The sequence below is a fragment of the Crotalus tigris genome, unplaced genomic scaffold (genome assembly GCF_016545835.1).
Source record: "Crotalus tigris isolate CLP2741 ecotype Arizona unplaced genomic scaffold, ASM1654583v1 scf7180000017663.5292952, whole genome shotgun sequence".
Taxonomy (NCBI): Eukaryota; Metazoa; Chordata; class Lepidosauria; order Squamata; family Viperidae; genus Crotalus; species Crotalus tigris.
The window spans coordinates 1,117,580-1,139,099 of NW_024096550.1; the positions used below are offsets into that span (position 1 = coordinate 1,117,580).

General features: G+C 41.7%; 1 protein-coding gene across 7 annotated transcripts in view; it reads left to right on the forward strand.

Annotated features, from left to right (window-relative positions):
* Positions 1-21,520, forward strand: part of LCTL (lactase like) — an 83,191-nt gene that overhangs the window by 33,674 nt on the left and 27,997 nt on the right. For 2 of the 7 annotated variants that reach the window (XR_005555868.1, XR_005555867.1), the window contains exons 6-7: positions 11,584-11,751; positions 15,059-15,254. Coding sequence is in view for 4 of the 7 variants with exons in the window: in XM_039335907.1 (XP_039191841.1) it covers positions 10,061-10,266 (206 nt within the window). In the remaining 3 variants the exon portion in view is untranslated. Of the gene's footprint in view, positions 1-7,588; positions 7,619-10,060; positions 10,554-11,583; positions 12,804-15,058; positions 15,255-21,520 lie in introns of those variants that run through there. The other 5 variants (XM_039335907.1, XM_039335909.1, XR_005555866.1 and 2 more) reach the window with 4 other exon arrangements.

Sequence of the window (21,520 nt, forward strand, 5' to 3'; positions counted from 1 at the left end):
CCGTTTTATAATTTAGTCCTTAATATTCATCAGCAGGCCTCTTAAATCTTACCTGGGAATTTGCTCACCGGCCACAACGTTCAATCTTTTTCCACCGAAACCTTAAACGGTGTCCTTGTTGCTAAAGCAATAATACCCACGTCTTTCAGGATGCCTAGATGTGCGAAAGTTCAAACCGTTGTCAGATTATTAATTTTTTTTCTATTACCCATTCAGATGTTAAAAAACGCTCAGCGGTCGTGTCTGTGGGGATAACATCGAAATCAAGCTGTGCAAAGACAGATCCATTGATTTTTTTTTTTCACACACATCCCTCTCAATTTAGGAGCAAGCAAGGTTTTAAGCCACATTTTAACCAACTTTCCTAACAAAATCCAACTTTTTAGACACAGAATTGTGCCTGAGTTAGCGCAGCGGTCCCAAAGTGCTGAGACGGGCAGTGCTGGGTTTTTAATGTCCACTTTATCCATGGCAAGGTGCCATGATATTTATTGAAGACTTCAGTAAAAAATTGTCGAGGTGTGTGCAGAGGGGCAGGTTCATATATCTCAACCTACAGGAGTTCAAAGTTGGAAGTGACCGCTTATTCTATTTCTCTTCTCTTCTCTTCTCTTCTCTTCTCTTCTCTTCTCTTCTCTTCTATACTTCTATATTTATTCCCTTCCCTTCCATTTTCTATATTGTATATTGTATATTCTCTATTCTATTCTATATTCCAATTTCTATTCTATTCTATTCTATATTCCAATATCTATTCTATTCTATATTCCAATATCTATTCTATTCTATTCTATTCTATTCTATTCCTATTCCTATTCCTATTCTATTCTATTCTATTCCTATTCTATTCTATTCTATTCTATTCTATTCTATTCTATTCTATTCTATTCTATTCTATTCTATTCTATTCTATTCTATTCTTTATTCTATTCTATTCTATTCTATTCTATTCTATATTCTATTCTATTCTATTCTATTCTATTCTATTCTATAATTCTATTCTTCTATTCCTGTTCTATTCCTATTCTATTGTATTCTGTAATTCTATTCTATTCTGTAATTCTATTCTGTAATTCTATTCTATTCTATTCTATTCTATTCTATTCTATTCTATTCTATTCTATTCTATTCTATTCTATTCTATTCTATTCTATTCTATTCCTAGCTATTCTATTCTATTCTGGCTATCTGGATTAAAACTGAACAGTCCTTCCTCCTTCCTCTATTCTATTCCATTATTCCATTCCTCCATTCCATTCCATTCCCTTCCGTTCCGTTCCATTCCATTCCATTCTATTCTATTCTATTCTATTCTATTCTATTCTATTCCATTCCATTCCCTATTCTATTCTATTCGATTCGATTCGATTCTGTTGTTCTTCCAGACCTCACTGATATTCAGTTAACCTTGCAACATCTTGCAGCCTCCAAATTCATTTGGGTTTTATATGCTTTCTATATTTTTCAATAGTGGGGAGTCTTGTGTGGTAGAGATTGTAACTGTGCCTTCTGTGTAACTGGAGGTGGCAGTGTTTTGCTACGTCCGTTTTCGTATTCTCTTTCAGATACAGAAAAATCTGCAATTCTTTCATCTCTAATCTGTTGGTGTTAAATAAGCTTGGGATATGCACCTGTTGCTGGCTTGTAGCAGGAAAGGAAGGTTTAATGTGATATGAAAAATGTCTTTTATTTAAACAAAAAAGCTTTTGCACAGCTACAGTTTCACTGTGCAGCCAGATGTATAGATTGGTTTTTTTTTTAAAAAAAAAAAATGCATGCAGAAAGTTTTTTTTTTTAAAAAAAGCTACACAAAATCCAGCATGACACTGTGATTATGTGTATATTGAAGCCTAGGAAGACTCAAATTTGATATAAGGAAGCATCTCTTGACCATGAGGAAAAGGAACCAGCCTGCCTCATAGATGCTCCATCACTGAAAATTTTCAAGCAGCCAATTATTTGGAAAGATTTGAGATTTCTTCCCTCGGTTAAGGGTCCCATCCCGCTCACGTTGGGAGCACTGAGACACTTCTGGGTTGAAAGGATTATGTTGGAGCTTGCACAAATTATTGCGCGAGATAACCCAGGAGTAAATACAGTAAACTGTGGTCTATATTATCTTACACTATTTACACTATCACACACCAGGAACAATATACATACACGTGCTAATACAGCAGGATCAAACAAACCACAATTACAGCAGGAAACGGAAGAGAGACAACATATCAACAGAGTCTTCCCTTTATACAAAGGCTCTTAAAGAGATCCAGACCCTGCTGAGTCATTCCCATCATTATATCTTACATTACATAAGCTGGTTAGCTGTTAAATCATTACCGTGACAGATTAGCTGGTGATATCACCGTTCCCTGGGGGGCACCTGGTTGGGGGTCTCCTTTCATGTCCCCATTTATGTGCCCACTGAAGTGGTACCTATTTATCTACTTGCAAATGCATGCTTTCCAGCTGCCAGGTGGGCAGGAGCTGGAGCGAATGCCGGGAGCTCACCCGTCACACAGCAGGACTCGGGTCTTGAATGCAAACTTGCTGATTGGGTTAGACTAGGAGAGCTTCAAAGTCCCTTCCAACCTTATGATTTTATAATTCAACCAAAGTCTTTTTTCATCAGAAGACAGCAAAGAAACAGGAAGAGGTTGGTCCTTCAGTGGCAGCTTTAGCCATGGGCCTGTCTAAGCATCTGCCCATCTTAAATAGCAATAGCCCTTAGACTTATATACTGCTCCACAGGGCTTCACAGCCCTCTCTAAGCAGTTTACAGAGTCAGCCTGTTGCCCCCCAACAATCTGGGTCCTCATTTTACCGATCTCAGAAGGATGGAAGGCTGAGTTGACCTGGAGCTGGTGAGAATCAAGCTGCCAAATTGCTGGCAATTGGCAGTCAACAGGAGAAGAGGAAGGAGAAGAAGGAGGAGGAGGAGGAGAAAGAAGAAAGGAAGGAAGGAAGGAAGGAAGGAAGGAAGGAAGGAAGGAAGGAAGGAAGGAAAGGAAAGAAAGCAAGCAAGGACGGACCAGTAAAAAGGAAGTTTTGGATGAATACACTTGGCATAGACACATCATGTATTATAATGTCCAAAACCAAAAGAAAAAAGAAAAAAAGATATGAATATGTGAACTTGAGAAAATACCTCCACACAACTGAAAAGGAAAGTTATTCCAATGAAGCGACCAAAGGAGCCGTCAAAGGGATGTGAAGACCCATACATTGTTTTCATAACTCTCCAAGAATGAAAAGTCCTTGCCGAGTAGGAGTATCCTCAGGAGTAGAGCTAATACAGAGATCAAGGAGAGAAGAAAGCATGGAAGGAAGAGCTACAAGGAGGAGATAGCTAATGTGTAGGACCAGACAAATGATGTGCTTTGCTGTACCTGAAATGGTTCTTTTGGCTGTTGTGACCACCCATGGTGGTTAATTAATTAGACAACCTTCCTGATAGGGTGATTAATGGGCATGCTGGATGTAAACAGATCTACGCTAATTAATAATATAGCTGTCACCAGAGAACCTGGCCACAGGAGTAGGGAGTGAGAACTAACTTTCTGTGCAACAGTTCCTGGGAGACACATTACGTAGGGTGATCACATGGGTGATAGAGCACGTCCTTCTCCTCCCGTGTTAGTTAAATTTGCATAACAAATGATTGGTTGCATCTCTCTCTCTCTCCTTCTTGTTCTCTCTCTCTCTTCTCTTCTCTCTCTCCTCTCTCCCTCTTCTCCCTCCTCTCTCCCTTCCTCTCTCTCCCTTCTCTCCTCCTCTCCCTCTCCCCTCTTCTCCATCTTCTCCCTCCTCTCTCTCTCCCTCTCCCCTCTTCCCTCTTCTCCCTCCTCTCTCTCTCTCCCTTCTCTCCTCTCCCTCTCCCTTCTCTCCTCTCCCTCTCCCCTCTCTTCCTCTTCTCCCTCCTCTCTCCCATTTCCTCTCTCCTCTCCCTCCCTCCTCTCTCCTTCTTTCCTCTCCCTCTCCCTTGTCTTCCTCTTCCCCTCTCTCCCTCTCTCCCTTTTCTGTCTCTCTCTCCCCTTCTTTCTCTCTCCTCTCTCCCTTCCCTCTCTCCCTCTCTCCTCCCCTTTCCTCTCTCCTCTCCCTCTCTTCCTTCTCTCTCTCTCTCCCTTGTCTCCTTCTCTCTCCTCTCCTCTCCCTCACCCCCTTAGTTAGTGCCTGCACAAGCACTTTTCATGAAGCTGGTCTTTCATTCCTATCTGGAGAGAGTAAGGTTTACAAGGAACTGCTGTTGAAGACAACTCAAAAAAATTGAGATAATCCTAGAATGCAGGTGACTGAATTCCAACGGGGACTAATCACCGAGAACAGGTGTTGAAGGAGCTCCATTACCTTCCGAGCTCATTGCAAAATGCTGGTACTTGTCTATAAAATTCCATACTGGGGATCTGAGGCAACATCTGCTGGCCCAGGAGCCATTAATCTGCGGAGGGGCTTCATCGGTACTTTTCTTCAAGAACAGCTGAGCCAGGTGGTAAGCAGAAGAAACCATTTGTGGAACTTGCTCTCCCAGGAAGATCACTTGGCGTTGGCTTCTGCTAATTGCTTCAGTGCTGGGCAATCTTTTTAATCTCCCAGGTCTTTTAGACATTGGAAGCATAGATTTCAGATTTAAATCTTAAGACATTCTTATCTAGGAATATCCAGCTGAACATAACAAGATACGGCCTGCTAAGGAACATGGTCAATTAATGTTGGTTTGGACTGATGGTGGGCCATTGCTGATTTTATTGCTTCCATCTGGTTTTCTACTGATTGTTCAGTCTGGGTTTCATCCCAATGATTAGATTCAATTTCAGTTCAGAGTAGAGCTGGAAGGGACCTTGGAGGTCTTCTAGTCCAACTCCCTGCTCAAGCAGGAGACCATTTCAGACAAGTCTCTTCTTGAAAACACTGGGTTAATTGTCCTCACTGTTAGGAAATTTCTCCTTAATTCCAGGTTGCTTTTCTCCTTAATTAGTTTCCACCCATTGTTTTTTGTCCTGCCTTCTGGTGCTTTGGAGAATAAGTAAGGAAAATAAGATGCTGTAGATTCCATCTTCTTCTTGATTGCTCTTCTCCCTTTTGACACCGGGAGCCTGTAACATAATTGAGATCAACATCCAGGAAGAACTAAAAGTATAATATGAACTCTTATAGACTATTTCTCCTTATAGCATTTCACCTCATAAGATTCGTGTGTGTCTACATGTGTGTGTGTTTGTCCTAACACACCTGCTTCAACAAGCCCGTATGTTCAACGGAGCTGTGTGCTATAGGCCTGAGAAGACTTGAGTCACTCCACTTCTCCAAAGAGCAGAAATCTTTGTATTTCTAAATTAGACAGTCTGCTTCCAGGGCAAAATGTAGTTAAAGAGTCTTCTACTTGCCCTCAAAAAAAACAACAACAAAAAGGATAGGAGAAAATGAGTTTGAATAACTGATGCGCTAAGGCAGCCATCTGCAAATTAAACCCAGGATGTTGGGGAAATTGTGCCTTTGGCTGAGAAATAATCAGCTCCCGACGCGTTTTTCTCATCAACGTATCGGCGTGAAGCCCCTTTACTTAGCCAACGTCCTATCATCAAGGAAGCAGTCCATCAAAAGTTCACCGTGGGGTATTATTTGGCGCCTCACCTTTCTCTTTACATTTTGGCTTCCTTGGACCCCCTTCCCACTCGCGATGGTTTGAAAGGAGAAGAATTGTAGGAACACGGGTTTCTTATCACGTCTGTTCCAGCTCTGGCAGGCCCAGAGCCGTCCCTGTCCTCCTCAGTTATCTTTCTACACAGCACGGTTTTGAGCAGAGGTTTAATATACAAAAGATTGTTTCCCCTCAAGATTTAGGTACCTCATAAATCAACCTGACAAGTCACGTGGCCACTTTCTCTCGGCTGCTTTGTCTGGGGTGTGCGCACGGGCAAGACGGTGGCGTTCTCCGCGGCTTATTGTCTAATAATGTCAGAGGGTTGTGTTCTTCTCACGCTGTATTAGACTCAACCTAGACAATTCTTTTTCTGAGTGTTCGTGTGGTGCCCGTGTAGTGTGTGAGAAAGGGGAGACGGATTTCCGAGGACTACATTTCTCCACATATAACTCTGCTAGGAAGTGTAAGATTAATGTATAACTGATGTTTCCCGGAATGTCGTAACTTAAATTGTTCTTCATTTTTTTTAAAAAAAAACAACAACTCATGTTAGTGTGTTCATGATGAATCCATCCATCCATCATTTCCCCCCTCCCTTTACTTGTGAGACCCTTCCTCTGTGCAGTGGGAAAGACTTAGCTGAAAACCTCCAGTGATGGAGCAGCCACAACTTCTGGAGGCAGGTTGTTCCACAGGTTAATTGTTCCCACTGTCAGGAAGTTTCTCCTTAGTTCCAGGTTGCTTCTCTCCTTGATTAGTTTCCATCCGTTGCTTCTCTCTTTGTCCTGCCTTCAGGGGCTTTGGAGAATAGCTTGACTCCCTCTTCTTTGGGGCAGCCCCTCAGATATTGGAGCACTGCTATCATGTCACTGCTAGTACTTCTTTTCATTAAATGGGACATCCCCAATTCCAGCAACCGTTCCTTATATGTTTTAGCCTCCAGTCCCCTGATCATCTTTGTTGCTCTTCTCTGCACTCCTTCTAGAGTCTCAACATCTTTTTTATATCATGGTGACCAAAACTTGTAGCATTTTTGAACTCTATCCTAGTTCCTGATTTCATAGTAGTGTGAATTTAGCACCCCCCCCCCGCCACTTTGTTATCGCAATGTTACTAAAATGTCCCTTTATTCTGGAATCAATTGCATGCCCGGTTACATTTCCATTGAGATGGATGGTTTAAGTATGTCATCACATGATCTGCACTCGGATAAACTCTTACAGGTTCACCCTGTAGGCCTCTAAGCATGATATGCAGAACGTGAAGGCCTAACTCAATCTGATGATAAGCAACTTCCATTCAAGACAAATAGTAAGTGCCTGGTGCAAACCAATAGCAGCAACTAGGAGCTTGGATCCATCTTCCAGTTTGAACTGAGAAACTGAACAGAAAGAAGCTCTTGGCTCAAGATTGTGAAGGAAGCCACATTTAGTGGCCTGTACTAAGCCTCGATCCAAATATTACCACTGACCCTAATTCCTGATCATGATTCAATTCTGGGTGATGCTTAGTAGGATAACTGATCAACATGAACCAGGAATTTTTTCTATGGGCAAATTATATGAGAAAAAAAAATTGTGTTGGCAGTTTTACAATGGACACACACCTCTCTGAATGTATGACTCAACATCTCTTAAGAAGTTTTAGTCATGGGATTAGCCTGTAAATCCACGAAAAGTGAAATGTCAGCTAGGATTTTAGTCTCTGGATTATCTTTGATAATTTTATCTAGAAACCAGTGTCCAATTACTGTAGGATGACTGGCTCACTTGTGTTGTGAGAAAAGAGCCCTGTGTGGAAGTTGTAGCAGTGACTCAGCAAACCCACACCAAAATTGCCCACTCTTATATCTTTCTCTGTTGTTGTTTTGTTTTTTGTGTTGGACCTAAAATTATATTTTGCTGAAACTCTTAAATTCCCTAATGTGTCACCCTTTTTCCTACGCAGATCTCCAGAACATATACAGGTAATCCTTCAGTGGGGACCACAATTGACCCCAACATTTCTGTTGCTGAGGGAGACATTTGTTACGTGGCTTTTGCCCCATTTTACGACTTCCTTTCTTGCTACATTTGTTAAGTGAATCACTGCAGTTGCTCAGTTAATAACATGGTTGTTAAGTGAATCCAGCTTCCCCATTGACCTTGCTTATCAGAAGGTCACAAAAGGGGATCTCGTGACCCCAGGACACTGCAACCGACATAAGTACAAGTCAGTTGCCGAGCATCTTAATTTTGATCACGTGATCATGGGGATGCTGCGACGGTCGTTAAGTGTGAAAAATGGTCTTAAATCACTTTTTTCAGTGCCGTTGTAACTTTGAATGGTCACTAAGCGAACGGTTGCAGATTACCTTCAGCCCCTTTTTTCAGAGGACAATGTGGCTTTTTTAAAAAATAAAATAAAAAAAGGATAGAATGATGAGCTGAGGTGGCGCAGCAGTTAGAGTGCAGTACTGCAGGCCACTTTAGCTGACTGTGTTCAGCAGGTCAGCGGTTCAAATCTCACCGGCTCAAGGTTGACTCAGCCTTCCATCCTTCCGGGGTAGGAAAAATGAGGACCCAGATTGTTGGGGGCAATGTAAATATATATATATATATACATTGCTTACTGGTGTACACCACTTAGAGAGTGCTTGCACTTAAAGCGGTATATAAGTCTCATAAATAAATAAATAAATAAATAAATAAATGATTGTGTTGATGAATAAGGAGGAGGAGGAAGAGACAATGACTAAAAAATTCCCAGGCCGGGTATACTGAAAATGTAAATAATCAACCGCTATTTTGCACAGACCACGAGAAGCATAAAGCTGAGTTTCCATTAAGCCACGAAAAAAACGGAAAGGAGAAATAGTGAGGTTAAAATTTAGGAGTGGTAACTTTTGGGGGAGAGCCTTTTTTTGTCACTAAACAGTCAGTTCTTTTAAGACAGCGGTTCTCAACCTGTGGGTCGGGACCCCCCATTTGGGCTCGAACGACCATTTCACGGGGGTCGCCAAACAATGCAGTCTGCCATTTTTCCCCCCTTTTCCTTAGCTGTGCTACTCCCTTTTATTCTATTGGCTTTTGAAAGCCAATAGAATAGACTCTCTTGAATAGAGTCTAATTCTATTGGCTTTCAAAAGCCAATAGGAATTGTCCAGGCTGTCTCTGCCCTGCTGAGCCCGCCAAAAGTCCCATTCTGCAAACGGTGCTGCACCAGTTGAGTAGTCCTCGACTTACGACCAGTTGGGGGTCGTGGCATTAAAAAGGTTGAGAACCACTGTTTTAAGAGGTTCAGTCCTTGCGTACAAGGTTCACTTTACCGGTTTAAGTCGTGTTGAGTTTTTTGAACTTTCCACCAAGTTAGAGCCATCCAGGAAGAGCTTGACTAGGGTGCCTTTGTGGGAGTCAAGCTTGTCTTCTACTGCTCTGCTTGGTGAGCTTCTCAACTTTGGTGAACGAGATTAACTGAATTGCAGTTACTTTTCTCTCCTTTCATTTGCTAAATTGGAGCTCGGGTCTTCCTCTTAAATCAAGGAGGCCAACACCAGGGATGATGTTGAGGAAATGGGCGCTGGAGCTAGCTACGCCTCTTCCCTTCCAGAGGTTCAAGATAACTTCTTCCATGAGCGACTTCCTTTCAATTCACCCATACTTGTGAGAAGGCTGAGAAGATGGACGAGGGCACGACTGCCTACTTTAACCCATGATTAAGAGTCTATGGAGATTCTCAGTCATCCAGGTCATGGTTGTGAAACCATGAAAAAGCACCTTTGGGGCAACCATGATTAAGTGGAGACTTGACCCTGGAAGCTGTCATGGTTCCGACAGATGATACTCTTCAAAGAACTTCGAGGCATTGTTTACCTTAAAGAATCTTTATTTTGAGTAACATAACATCGGCAGTGCATAAGCAAAGGCAAAAACTGAATTCCCCTCCCCTGGGCACATCGTATCAAAGCACAATTCCCTCCTCCAATTAACAGTCATAAATCACATTCCCCAATTAGCTTGAAGCACGGGCTTCCTCTCCCGTTCTCCAGCCCGCCACCAATTCTTATCATCTCTGGTTCGCGATAACCTTGATTCTCACGCTAAGTTTAATGTTGTTATATCTAGCTGGACTCTCATTCATATCCCCCCTCCCAGCATCATTTAACTCTAAAAGCAAAAGGTAAAAGATGGCTACATTTCCATTTGTTGTCAATGCAAAAACATACGATGTTAGCAGCATTGACAGTAGAATAACTAATTTTCTCAGTTTAGGTGTAAGGCATCCATAGTGCAGCAGTCTATAAAACTTGACTAGGAGTTTTAATTAAAGGTCCGGTCAATGTTTAAATGGGGAAACTCTTTCAGGTTTTGTTCTGTGTAACAAAAGGGAGCTATATAAATGTAATTAAAACCAAGTGGTTCCTTTCCTTTTTCTTTTTAGCGATTTATGCCGACGGCGTCCAAGTGAAAGGCTACTTTGTCTGGTCCCTCCTGGACAACTTTGAATGGATTTGTGGATACAGCTCTCGGTTTGGGCTCTTCCACGTAGATTTTGAAAACTCAGCATTGCCCCGAGTTCCTTATAAATCTGCCATTGAATATGCAAAAGTCATCGCCAACAATGGGCTGGTGGAATCACCTAGATAACAGATGAACATCAACGGACTGCACGGGACGGTCTTTTTAAAACGGAATGTGGGTTTTTAATAAAGGTCCGTCAAAAGCGCAATCAGCAAAATTGCGGGTATTAGAACAATAACTACACAAGGGATGTAAAACCTACATACTGCAAGACGTGGCTTTTTAAAAAAGAAACTCGAAATGCTGAGTGACTATTATGTACTTCCACAATGTTTATTATTGGACTGGGCAGAAATTCATTAGAAAAACATAAGTAATTAACCCACATTGATTAAATAGGTTTGGTACATCAATGGTTTGGTACTCTTTTATTTTTAACTTTAAAAAACAACAACTGCATACGGGTAATTCAAATTCTGTGCCAAGAATGGATGCATTCGGTGACCTGCACTAATTAGGCAAATTTGCCGTATTTCTTCATTGTACGTAGTTTGTCCTGCAAAGCTAGTTAGAACTGAAAGGAACGCTAAATGTGTTTGCCGATAAAGATTGAAGCAGAGGAGAGAAACAAACTAGTCCTCAGAGAGGCATTTTTGAAGCTTTGCCTGTCTAAAAAGCTCATGAAAGGGCTCTTTTTCTGTGACAAAGTGAAAGCTTGGGTTAAGTGGCCCACGGTGGGGCAGGAAAAAGGAAAAACATGTATGTGCAGCCTTCACCAAAAGTCCTTCTGGTGGCTTTTCATTCATAGCAATTGCAGAATAGCACCTGCAGAGACATGGATGGATGCCTGTTGGATTAGGGAAAAAAGAGCCACTCTTCTGGGTGCAAAAAGTAGAAAGATTAGCAAAGGGCAACATGCTTCCAAAGTTTGGACAGGTATTGTTCCGGAATTGGAATTGGAATTGAGAAGGGAAGGGAAGGGAAGGGAAGGGAAGAGAAGAGAAGAGAAGAGAAGAGAAGAGAAGAGAAGAGAAGATGGAAGGGAAGGGAAGGGAAGGGATGGGATGGGATGGGATGGGATGGGAAGAGAAGAGAAAGAAGGGAAGAGAAGAGAAGAGAAGAGAAATGGAAAGGGAGGGGAAGAGAAGAGAAAGGAAGGAAGAGAAGAGAAGAGAAAGAAGGGAAGAGAAGAGAAGAGAAGAGAAATGGAAAGGGAGGGGAAGAGAAGAGAAAGGAAGGAAGAGAAGAGAAGAGAAAGAAGGGAAGAGAAGAGAAGAGAAGAGAAATGGAAAGGGAGGGGAAGAGAAGAGAAAGGAAGGAAGAGAAGAGAAGAGAAAGAAGGGAAGGGATGTGAAGGGAAGAGAATGTTAAGTGACAGAATTCTCAAATTAGTCATCAAAGTTGCTTTCCATTTACTTTCTCCTTTTTTGATTTTGTTTTTAGGAGAAAGTACAGCGGCGCTCTTGAAAAGATTAACCACAGTTAGCATCTTTCACAGAAGAAGAAGAAAAATACACCCCCCCCCACACACACACACACAAAATAAAACCTGAGCAGTGTGTTTTCACTTTGGCTTGAGAAAAAAAAAAGCAAGTCCTAAAATTAAGGCAGGTGAGCAAACTCCCCCGTAAGATCTCCAAAGACACTGCAAGGTAGGGCAGTGTTTATTGTGAAATCTGACTTTCCGAGGACTATATTGGGGCGCCATGTTTTCAAATAGCAGAATCTAATTACAAAAAATGTGTCTCTGTGTACAGATAATCCTCGATTTAATGGCCACAACGAGGCTCCAAATTTCTATTCTTAAGCGAGACGTTTGTTAGGGGAGTTTTGCCCCATTTTACAACTTTTCTTGCCCCCATTGTTAAGCAGATCCCTGCAGCTGATAAGTTAGTAACCCGGTTGTTAAGTGGGTCTGGCTTTCCCCACTGACTTTGCTTGTCGGACGGTCGCAAAAGGGGATCACACACCCCCGGGACACTGCGACTGTCGTAAATGTGAGTCAGTTGCCAAGCGCCCAAATTTGGATCACGTGACCCCCTGAGTGATGCTACAAAGGTGGTAACTATGAAAAAACGGTCGTAAGTCCCTTTTTTTCCAGTGCCGTTGTAACTTTGAACAGTCACTAAACCGTCAGTTGTAAGTGGAGGACTATCTTGTACACTGTTATAAGTAAAATTCTATGTAGATCAAAGCGCTGCAAAGCTACGGTTCTAAGTTGGTGAAAACACACACACACACACACACACACACACATAGACCAAGCTTTTTGATCATTTTTGTTGATTTGCTTGAAAAGGGAGTCGTGGTCTGTTCTTTTAATTAAAACAAAAAACGAAACCGTAACAGTCTTCAAAAGCATCTCCTTCCACTTGCCTTTCACCAAGCGTTCAGTAGACTCTTTCAAAATCGCCCCCTTTCATCCTCCAAGCCCAAATTTAATGAGCGTAATCAATCCATAAAGAGAGATAGATGAGATTATTATTATCCTAGTCTTGCAGAAAATGATGCACGCCAACCTTTAGCTGTCTATTATAACTCTCTTGGGCATCGAGGTGGAGGTGAGGGCCTCTCAGGACTCCGTCCAAAATGAAGGAAATTATTCTTTCTTGGTCCCAGCCAGGCTAATCATCCCTGGAGATTTTTAAGAAGAGACTAGACAGTTACTTGCCTGAAATGGTCTAGGTTCTCCTGCTCAAGCAGGGGGCTGGACTAGATGACCTCCAAGGTCCCTTCCAGCTCCTATTCTATTCTATTCCATTCCATTCCATTTCATATTCTATTTCTACTCTATTTTTATTCTATTCTTTTTCTGTTCTATTCTGTTCTACTCCACTCCATTCCATTCCATATTCTATTCCATTCCATATTCTATTCCATTCCATATTCTATTCTATTCCATTTCATATTCTCTTCTCTTCTCTTCTATTCTATTCTATTCTATTCTATTCTATTTTCGCTCTACTCTACTCCACTCCACTCTATTCGATTAGATTTGATTCGATTCGATTCACTTATTTTATTCTTCATTTATTCTATTCTATTCTATTCTATTCTATTCTATTCTATTCTATTCTATTCTATTCTATTCTATTCTATTCTATTCTATTCTATTCTATTTATTCTTCATTTATTCTATTCTATTCTATTCATTCCATTCCATTCCATTCCATTCTGCCAGACTAAAGCCTCACTGATTATTGCTACTGGTTTGATTTTTTAGAAGATAAGGTATCCGTTTTTTCTTCTTATTTCTTCCTGTTGAGGTTGCACTCGTGAACCTGATTTTCAGAATGGTTTAAAATCAGACCAAACTGGCATCTTTAAATGGGGAATATCTTCTAAATAAAATCAGATGGACATCATCAACCTGCCCAGCTGCCAGGCCGCACTGGCTTAGAGTAATATTCTGACCTCTTTGTACTGTGTTTTGTTTGTGTTTTTAAATACTCCTGAGCCTCGAATTTTACAAGTGGTTCTATGTTATATTCTCTTCAGATTTTATGTTATTATTCAAGAAAGAAGAGCTCTCTTTAATTAGGACACCAGGTAGAAATTTATCCTGATGGATATATTTATACATTCTATTTTGGAATACATGGACGATAGATTTTGTTTTCCACAGAAAAGAGGTATCGTTTCTGCATTAGTAAATTACATCTTCCAGCTCACTTGCTTTATCGGCTGAAATAAATATGCCAGATAATGAAATTCAAAGTCACTGAAAGTGCTGCATCCTTCTGAAGTTCTGTGTTGGATTTGAAAAGACATTTCTCTCTCTCTCTCTCTCTCTCTCTCTCTCTCTCTCTCTCCCTCTCTCTCTCTCTCCCCCTCCTTCTCTCTCCTCTCTCTCGCTCTCCCTCTCTCTCTTCTCTCTTCTCTCCTCTCTCCCTCTCTCCTCTCTCTCCCTCTCCATCTCTCTCTCTCTTCTCTCTCCTCCCTCCCTCCCTCTCCTCTCTCTCCTACTCCCTTTCTCTCTCCTCCCTCTCTCCTCTCCCTCCTCTCTCTCTTTCAAAGTTTTATAAGACAAAGGACAATTCACTAATTACTCCTGAAAATTAGTATTGCTGCGCAGTTATGTAGAAGGAGAAAAAAAAAAACGAGACCAAATCCCTGCAGTATTTCAATTACTGTTATTTTTTTAATTGCTTGTATTAGCATTTAAGATCAAGATTGATTAGCTTCGGACCATCAAACAAAGGGTTGAAGTCGTGGGCTGGAAGTTCTTAATTATATTTAGAATCTGTCAATATGATACATACCCAGCTAAAAGGTCAACAAAATAGAGTACCATAACTACAACGTTCCGCCTCTATTGAATGTTGAGGACAGGAGGAGTCCCCTTCTCCTCCCTTATCTGATCATTTGCCACCCCCAAAAAGGCGCAACCAATTCTGTCCTCGTTGATGGGAGATGCTTCCAGGCAAATCTTTTATCGTGCAATTATCCTGCCACATTTAGGACATTTTGGGAGAGTGGGCAATCAATGTCATATCCTACATCTGACCTTTCCTAGTTGCAGTGCCCATTAAGACAGTAATAGTGAGCTGTAGTAAGTGCCCGGTGATGTGGGAGTGGGCCCACGAATTGGTTTGGGGTGTACTCTTAGTTGCATTTTAAAAGCTCCTTGGTCAGAGCAATTGGTTTCTCTTAAAATTGGGATTAAAACAGCAATAGTGGATAGAATCCCCAAGACCAACTCATATAGGCTTAGATTATCCACCTTCCAGGTGGATAGAAGGGACAGTTTAACCAGGTAAATTGGTCTCTCTCTAAATAAACCAGAAACATCCCAACTACTCGCTCGTCCACTCTGTATCTTAAGTCCACCATGATACATTTTGTAGCAGCGACAGAAGCTCTGACATCTTGGGATGTCTTTGTTCTTCTTTTTTTTTACTGCGGTAAAATTATTCAGGTATGTCCAGAAGGCGAAGAAGTGGGTAGATGGAGGCCCACAGAGAAAAAGATGGAATTGGGCTCTCCAGCTGAGTCCCTAAACCAACAGGTAGAGTCTTCTGACGATGGGAAATGGCCTTTTCGGCCTGCGGAGTGAAACAAGCCTAAGGCCATCAGCATTCGGATTTTTGAAGGGCGGCCAAAGCTTTGCTCAGGTAAGCAAAAAAGCCACTTTATCCGTGATTATTTACTTGGGCCAAGTTTTAACTTTCTTGGGAAGACTTGGAAGCATCCTAAGGCAGCCATGCTGTGCCTACGACAACTACGGAAACACAGGATGTCCATCTGCCTTAAGGAACAAGTTCAGGAGGTTTCGTGGTTGAGAAATAACATCTACCTCTGCTCTCTCATCACCGTCCTTTTCCTTTCAGTGATGTATATGTCACCTTCTCTCTATGGATCTCTCCATTTATGGATGAAGTGTCTCCATCATACTATTTCCGCTAAACTCTGCTGAAGATGTTACCTAGCCTGGTAACAAAACATTTGGAAACCAGCTTGGAAAACAAACCCAGTTTTCCAGTATTTGAGGGGCTGCCACTAAGAAGAGGGCATCAAACCATCCCCCAAAGCACCAGAGGGCAGAACAAGAAACAATGGTTGGAAACTAACCAAGGAGAGAAGCAACTTGGAATTAAGGAGAAACTTCCTGACAGTGAGGACAATTAACCAGTGGAACAGCTTGCTTCCAGAAGTTGTGGATTCTCAATCTCTGGAGATTTTTAATGCCATTTTATTTTAAAATCTGTTCAATTGATAACATTTGAGCTCTGAAGATGCTTGTCAATCAATAGCTTCTTCTCAACTTGAAGATGTCTCTGTTTCCAGACCTGGGGAATTTCCAGATTGTCCTGTCTGAAAATGATCATTTGCTAAGAATTTGGGGACATGAAAGTAGCTCCCCACATGGATGCATTTTTAACTTCCAGAATTTCCTGGCTGATATTGACATGTACCTGTGGAACTGAAACGTATTATAGATCTTATTAATTCTTTGTGAAATGAAATACCACATAGGTATTCCACTCAATCACCCTTCAGTTTAGTGTCAAATAAAAAAAAAAAGGAAAGTCTGTAGAAAGCAGCTTTTTTTGAGAAGCTGTCTGTTTATTTTTATACAACGCTTTCTCTTTAATATAAGGATTAGAACTGATGTTTACATATTGTTTTAATCCGCTGCTAAGTGGTACATTTGTTCCATTTTTGAATTTTGAATGAAAAGTCTTGCATTAAAAACGCCCCCTCTGCAAAACAGGGACAACAAATATCTTTGCAATAGGCACCTTCTTCTCCCCACCCCCCCCTCCTGTAAAATGTCAAATGAAACATCGTCTTACTTACAATGTGCTTTTTAAAATAAAATAAAATAAACTCCCTAAAGCACAGCCAGTTGAAGTCAAATCCCAAGTCTTGAATAATCGATGCTAAAGGAGACATGATTGGGAACAAAGCTTTTCTACGTTCCATATGTGCACGAACTGAAAATAAATCTGTTGTTTGTTTTACCTGCTGTCTCCCAGCCTTATCGCCTAGGTTAGCAATAATGTACTTTTGATGGTGTATAAACATCATCTTGTGGCAATCCATACTGGACTCTCTCCAGCAGGCCTTGTGGGAAAATCAATTTGCACAGCTCCAGGTACATTCTGAGAAGGAAAATAGGCCTATGTGAATGCAGGAGGGTCAGCAAGCCTGTTGACCCTCTGCCAATTATAGATATCAACATTTGTATTTTGAGTTACGGCCCCAGTGAGTTCACCAGACTCCTAAGTTTGAGGGCAAACGTTTGTTCTCGTGGGTTGTGGGTTGGTTTCTGAACATTTCATCACCAGCCCAGATAACATCTTCAGCAGAGTTTAGGGCAGGGGTCCCCAACCTCCGGTTTGTGGACTGGTATCGGGCCGCAACATGCCAGCAACCGGTCTGCGCAAACAAGCAAAGCCCCATCTGCGGGATGCAGGCAGCACACAAAACCACACACCCTCCAGTCCACGGAAAATCCTCTCTCCACGGAACCGGTCCCTGGTGCCCAAAAGGTTGGGGATCTCTGTTTAGATGATGTCAGATATTAGCCACTATTGTTTTCCTGAGTTTATAATATTCCTTGTAGAAGATCTTAAACCTGCAGATACATGCACTTAAAACATCATTTCCCATATTGCAATTGGAACTGGCCACCAATTCCTCCTACCGCAACATCTGCAGAAGTTTCTACTATCTTTCTCCAAGTTGTTTGGACTAGCTGGATAGACCTCAATCACAACCACCTTGCTTTAAAAAGCTTCCTTCCCCCCCATCCCTCTCCTCCACCTCCAGAAATGTCCTCTACATGCAAGCATGATCGTTGGTACATCTTCTTTACTTTTCTTGGAAAAAGCTTCAACCTGGAGTTGTAGATGGAATCAAGTTAGGGCTACCCACATCTGGGCTGGAAGAATCTGGAGAAGCACAACTAGAGCCACAGAGAGCATCAGCTCCGTAGAGCAGGGATGTCCAATCTTGATAATTTTAAGACTTGTGGATGTATCTCCAGGGATTCCCTAGTCAGCATGGCTGGATGGGGAATTCTGGGAGTTGAAGTCCACAAGTCTTGAAGATGCCAAGATTGGACATCCTCATGTTAGACCAGGCTCGCTGGGGAATTCTGGGAGTTGAAGTCCACAAGTCTTGAAGTTGCCAAGGTTGGACATCCCTGCTCTAGACATTTGCAGCTCAGTTCTAATAGCCTTTAATCAAGTGCCAAGTGGACAAAATGCATCTAAGCTACTTCGGTTGCAGCATTAAAATATGCTGGAAATATTTCTGCAGCCTTTTGTCTTCTTCTAAACACATATTTATTCATTAAATGTATTATAAGGTTCTTATTAATTTAATGGTCTGTGAAGGGAATTGCTTGTGCTTTAAAAACCATAGACGTTGGTTCTGCCTCTGCTGATATTTTATACGTTTCTTTTTAAAAAAGGAAAGAGGATAAAACTAGCCTTGTGGAAGTTTTCACAGCTTCCATGTTTTAATAAAGACTTTCTTACGCAGTCTCTCTTCTTAGTTCAGTGGTGGCGAACCTATAGCATGGGTGCCAGAGGCAACACTCAGAGCCTCTCTGTGGGCACACGTGCTGTTGCCCCAGCAGAGTTCACCAGAATTGCGAGCACTGGCGTTTGGAAGCTACAGGGTAGGAAGTGAGCGAGCAAGCGGCGTTGCCCCCCGCCCCCCGGGGATGCCCCAGAGATGGTGAGGGACTGACCCCGGTCACGCTCACCCAGTCTGCTGTGATCACTGCAGCCATGCCCACCTAGTGGGCCACACTCCCCGCCCCACCTAAGGGCACCACAATGTTGATGCAGCCCTGGCACTTTGTGATAAATAAGTGGGTTTTGGGTTGCAGTTTGGGCACTTGGTCTCTAGAAGATTCGCCATCACTGTCTTAGCTATTGCCCCATTTTTAATTGGATTGGATCTACTGGATCTAACCTTGGTAGGATTCTCTTTCCTAAAGCACAATGGATTCTTTACAGAAAGTTTCAAAACAGAAGGGTTTTTTTAAGCAGGGACAATAGCTTTTTAGTTGTTTGTTTGTTTGTTTATACGTTGAGGGACACTATCTTGGTCATGAAAATGGATGGCTTGGGAAACCAATGAGAGTATGACAAAAAGAGAGTCCCAACCAATGGCAGAAAGGAAAATGGGTCTCTGAGCTCTTCAGTTGTGATTTTTTTAGGAAGGAATTGTAGGAGATAACTAGGCCAAGCTAAGCGAGGAGGAGTTAAATGCATCATCAGTTTTGAATCTCTATGTTCCCGTAAGAGACCTAAGTTCAGCTCCTCCCTTGAAGTCCATCGACTCTTCTCTGGCACCCATTTGCCTTGACCGCTAGTAGTTCAGATTCTTGCATGGAGGTACCATGGAATAAAACCTGTAGTACTTTTGAACTCTTTCCTGACTCCTTGCACCCGACAAGAATTCAGTAATAGGCAAGAAACACAATTGGACATCTGGAGTAGGAAAAGAATACAAAAAGATACTTCTGAGCAGATTTTTCAGTGCTCAACAGAGGACATTTATAAGCTGAGCTCTTGTGTTTTTTGAATTGTTAATCTGCTGCAAGGGACCGGGGAACATGACAGGACCAGAGAAAGAAAAGCAACTTTGATTCGTGCCTCTTTTTTGATGTTCTCTGCAGCTTTTCTACATTCATCCAAGACATTTCCTCAAAGAGGAAATAGCAATAGCAATAAGCATCGCACTTAGACTTATATACTGCTTCACTATGCTTTACAGCCCTCTCTGAGTGGTTTGCAAAGTCAGCCTATTTACCCCCAACAATCCTCATTTTACCCACCTCGGAAGGATGGAAGGCTGAGTCAACCTTGAACCGGTCAGGATCAAACTTCCTGGCAGTGGGCAGAGTCAGCCTGCAATACTCATTCTAACCACTGCGCCACCACGGCTAAATGCAGAGAGTAGGTTTGGCACTTTGCAAAAAATCTACAGTAGAATCAAACCAAGTGGGAAATTGGAGAGGAGCACAATTTTTGAATAATGTTTTAGAGCTTCTCTCTTCTTGAATTGCTCCCCATCCTTCTGAAGAGAGAGGCTGGACCCCTATCATCTTGTTATTATCGGGTAGCATTCAATTTTCCCAGAAAGCTGAAGGCCAAACCTCTTGCTGGACACCTGCGTTTTTTATTATTATTATTATTATTATTAATGAAAACATCATGCAGGAGGGAACATTTCATTGCCAAAGCCAGGCTGTGTATTAAACAATATGGCTGAAGAAAAAATAGCTACCACGGAGAAGAGAATGCGTAATCATGATCTTGTCATATTCGGCATCTAGAGATGCGAAGATAAAGGAGCGTTTATTGCAGTTTACGGGGCCCACTTTCCTTAGCTATCGTATTAGCAATAAATCCTGGTTTGGATACTAATTTGATGCATTCGAAAACCAGGCCAACAAATACGTTTTGTTCCTGTCATGGAAATATGGAGGGAAAAAAATGTACATATCATTTTTGTGGCATTTTGACACCTTGCAAGATTTATGCTCTTTGAACCCCCCCCCCCCCGTTCTCGCTAAATGTACTGCATATGCAAGTTCCTTGTAATTTACTCGGGACTTGTGGCTGTCACAAATAATGTTAATATGACTGTTTTGATACAGCACATAAAATTTATTTAATCAGCTCCCTCCTTTTGAAATATATCCATTAGATCAAAGCTGGACGGGGAGGGGGGGAAGGGTGAGGGCAACCCTGTCCTTTGCAAAGATCAGTTCATTTTGAGGGTGATGACATTTGCAAGTTGCAAGGGATTGAACCCGTGGAATAGCTTTTGGTCAACTCTCACAGACATTATTCGGACGGTAGGCTCCTCGTATTGATTGGACGCTGGTTGAAAATTTAAAGCTTATGCTACATTTCACTAACGCCGTGACAATGGAAAGCATGAGCAATGGTCTGTCAAATATGAGAAAATTGCATTCTTCTCCAAGTAAATAAATGCACTGTTCATAACTCTATAAAAGAGTGACGGCAACATTTATTCTGGAATTAAGCAGTAATAAAAGAAAGGCCATGTTCTTTGCTCTGAAAGAAGGAGTTGAAGTTACAGCGTGAAAGCAAGAGGCTCATGGCTTGATATCTGCCAGATGACATGACTGGAATGCGATGCAAATATATCTCTCTCTTTTTTTTAATCTTCCCTTTTCCTCCTTTATCCTTTGGGGCAAAAGGACACAAGGCAGAATTACTTTTCCAGACATTTCCAACTCCGTTGCCCGCAATACGAGATTGAGTTGGTTGTCTCCAGTTTTGATCACCACATTACAAAAAAAAAAAACAAACCCCGATGTTGAGACTTTGGGAAAAATGCAGAGAAGAGCAACTAAGAGGATTACAGGCCTGGAGACTAAAAACATGAAGAACGGTTCCGCTGCTCAAGTAGGAGACCTTACACCATTTCAGACAGGTGAATGTCCAATCTTAAAAAACCTTCAGTGATGGAGCATCCACAACTTCTGTTCCACTGGTTGATTGTCCTCACTGTTAGGAAGTTTCTCCTTAATTCCAGGTTGCTTTTCTCCTTGATTAGTTTCCATCTGTTACTTCTTGTCTTGCCTTCTGGTGTTTTGAAAAATAGGTTGTTTCACCTCTTCTTTGGGGCAGCCCCTCAAATATTGGAAGACTGATGTCATGTCACTCCTCGTCCTTTTTTTCTCTAGATTGGCCATCACCAATTCCTGCAACTGTTCTTCATAGGTTTTAGTCTCCAGGCCCTTAATCATCTTAACTGCTCTTCTTTGCAAAAAAAATGCAAAAAAAAAAAAAACCTTTCCAAAAAACCTTCGGGTTGTTTTTTTTTTTTTGCTTATTCAAAGCTTTGAAAAGAGACAAGAAAGAAGTGTTTGCAAATGTTATAG